Source organism: Otolemur garnettii, unplaced genomic scaffold, assembly GCF_000181295.1.
Source record: "Otolemur garnettii isolate 467f Iridium unplaced genomic scaffold, OtoGar3 scaffold00087, whole genome shotgun sequence".
Lineage (NCBI taxonomy): Eukaryota > Metazoa > Chordata > Mammalia > Primates > Galagidae > Otolemur > Otolemur garnettii.
In genome coordinates this window covers 7,472,605-7,474,898 of record NW_003852482.1, presented here as the reverse complement: position 1 = coordinate 7,474,898, position 2,294 = coordinate 7,472,605, and the positions used below count along the sequence as shown (strand labels likewise).

At 47.8% G+C, this 2,294-nt stretch overlaps 1 protein-coding gene across 8 annotated transcripts in view; it reads left to right on the top strand.

Annotated features, from left to right (window-relative positions):
- USP20 (ubiquitin specific peptidase 20) overlaps positions 1-2,294 on the top strand; it is a 53,492-nt gene that overhangs the window by 32,463 nt on the left and 18,735 nt on the right. For all 8 annotated transcript variants that reach the window (XM_012808275.2, XM_023516155.1, XM_023516154.1 and 5 more), the window contains 2 exons: positions 639-752; positions 1,728-1,806. In XM_012808275.2, the coding sequence (XP_012663729.2) occupies positions 639-752; positions 1,728-1,806 (193 nt within the window). The remainder of the gene's footprint in view (positions 1-638; positions 753-1,727; positions 1,807-2,294) is intronic.

Below are 2,294 nucleotides of genomic sequence, written 5' to 3'. Positions count from 1 at the left end.
AAAAAAAAAAAGAAAAACACCAGTCGGCCAGGCATGGTGGGTTGTGCCTGTAATCCCAGCACTCTGGGAGGCCAAGGAGGGTAGATTGCCTGAGCTCAGGAGTTTGAGACCAACCTGAGCAACAGTGAGACTCCTCATCTCTGAAAATAGTCTGGCATTGTGTTGGCTCAACAATAGAGAGGATCGTCTACTCCCAGCTACTCAGGAGGCTGAGGCAAGAGGATCATCACTTGAGCCCAAGAGTTTGAGGTTGCTGTGAGCTATGATGCCATGGCACTCTACCAAGGTTAACAAAGTAAGACTCTGTCTCAAAAAAAAAAAAAAAAGAAAAGGAGCAGTCAGATCGGAGTTAGATCAGAGTCCCCCCATCGCCTCATTTTAATTTAGTCACCTTATAGTTCCTGTCTTCAAATGTGCGGAGGTGCTGAGGTTAGGGCTTCACCATCAGGACTTTAGAGGGACATGATCGAGCCCATGCAAGTGGGATCCTTCTAGTCACCTTAGGTGTTTATGGGTCTGGGGGCCACTGTGCATCTCTGAACAAGTGCTCCAGCTCTTGATTCTCTACCCAGCTTTTTATAAATGATGCCACATACCCCTTGCCCCTTCTGACCTGGCTCACTCTCCCCTGCCCCCAGTCCCCCACTGACCCAGTTTTTCTTGGAGTGTGGAGGCCTAGTGCGCACAGACAAGAAGCCGGCCCTGTGCAAGAGTTACCAGAAGCTGGTCTCTGAGGTCTGGCACAAGAAACGGTGAGTGAGTGAGGCCCTGAGCTGGGCAGTGTGTGGGGATGGGGTTGTCCATCAGTGCCTGACTGACACTTCCTGTAGATTCAGCCCCCGTAATGCTTTGCCAGATGTTGTGCCCCTGCAGGCTTGAGGGTGTAGGTTGCATCCATCCCTGTTTTACAAATGGGGAAACCGGGGCACAGAGAGCTTTAAATATCTTGCTCAAGATCAGATAGCTGGCCAAAGCTAAGCTACAGTTTGAACCTGGTGTTGACCCTGGCCAGTAGTCACCACCCAGGGTCTGTGCCAAGAGACGTGTGTGACCAGTGCCAGGCCTTGTCCCTGATTCTGTTTGCGTGTAGCTGGGCTGGGCTTTTGGCACAGAAATGAATTTAAAGAGCAGGAGCTCAGACTAGATCTGTTTCTCCAGGAAAAGTCAGGAATAATATAAAATGAATGCATAGAAATAATTTAAAATGAGTGCACAGAAATATATTAAGTGCATTTATTAAAAACCGGGGTGGTACAATGTAATTCCAATTGTGTAAGCCAAGTTTAAATGTATATGTGTATGTACTTTGTGTTTTTCTGTTTTCACAGAGAAAGCTGGAATCTAGTTATCTAAGGGTGGTATCGTTAGTTGGCAGTGTTTCTTTGTTGTATTTTTCTGAAATTTTGGATTTATTAATAATGAACATAAGACTTTTGAAATGAGAAAAAACATGATAAATGTTTTAGAATGAAAGCAGTCTTTAAAGTGACCTGTCGTGGCCTACCAGGAAACTGTGCCATCCTGGTCAAGAGCTCCCTGCCTAGGCAAGGTGACCGTGACTTGATGCTTTCCTTCTTATCTGTAGAGTTGTGTGAGCCTGTTGGGGTTCTGGCTGGGGAGGCACCTCCCCAGATCTCAGGAAGTGCCTCTGAGTCTGTCCAGTCTTCTTGGCTGAATTGAGTAGCCCAGCCAGGCCTCCTGGATTAAGGGTTGTGGTCTTCCCACAGGCCGAGCTATGTGGTCCCCACCAGCCTATCTCATGGCATCAAGTTGGTCAACCCTATGTTCCGAGGCTATGCTCAGCAGGTAAGCCATCTTAGCTGCCCAGGAGATGCCTGGGGCCATCACCAGGCTTGCCTTTGAAGCCAAAGCCAGAGTGGAAAATGGTAGCAGGCCCTATGGACCAGGCTCTCACCACCTAAGCCCATAACATGTGTGAGGACGTTGGAGCCTCCCAGCAGCCTGCTGGTAGTTAGCCCCTCTTTACAGATGGGGAGACTGTGGCTCAGGGGCTGAGTGACATGTGCAGGCCACACAGCTGATACCTGCTGGGGGGAAGTTTGCATTCAAGCAGCCTGAGTTCACCCTCAACTCTGCACTCAAAGGGGCACATGGTTTCTTATTCCCCAACTCATGGGCAAAATTTCACTGTTATTAATGTAAAAATTTTGATGAGAAAAATTGTTTTTAATATGGTGAACATCTTTAAAATCAACCATATTTTCCTATTGAATAAAATCCCAAGACTAAGGCAAAGCAGAGCAAACCACCTCTAAGCCTCCGCCCTGAGCTGG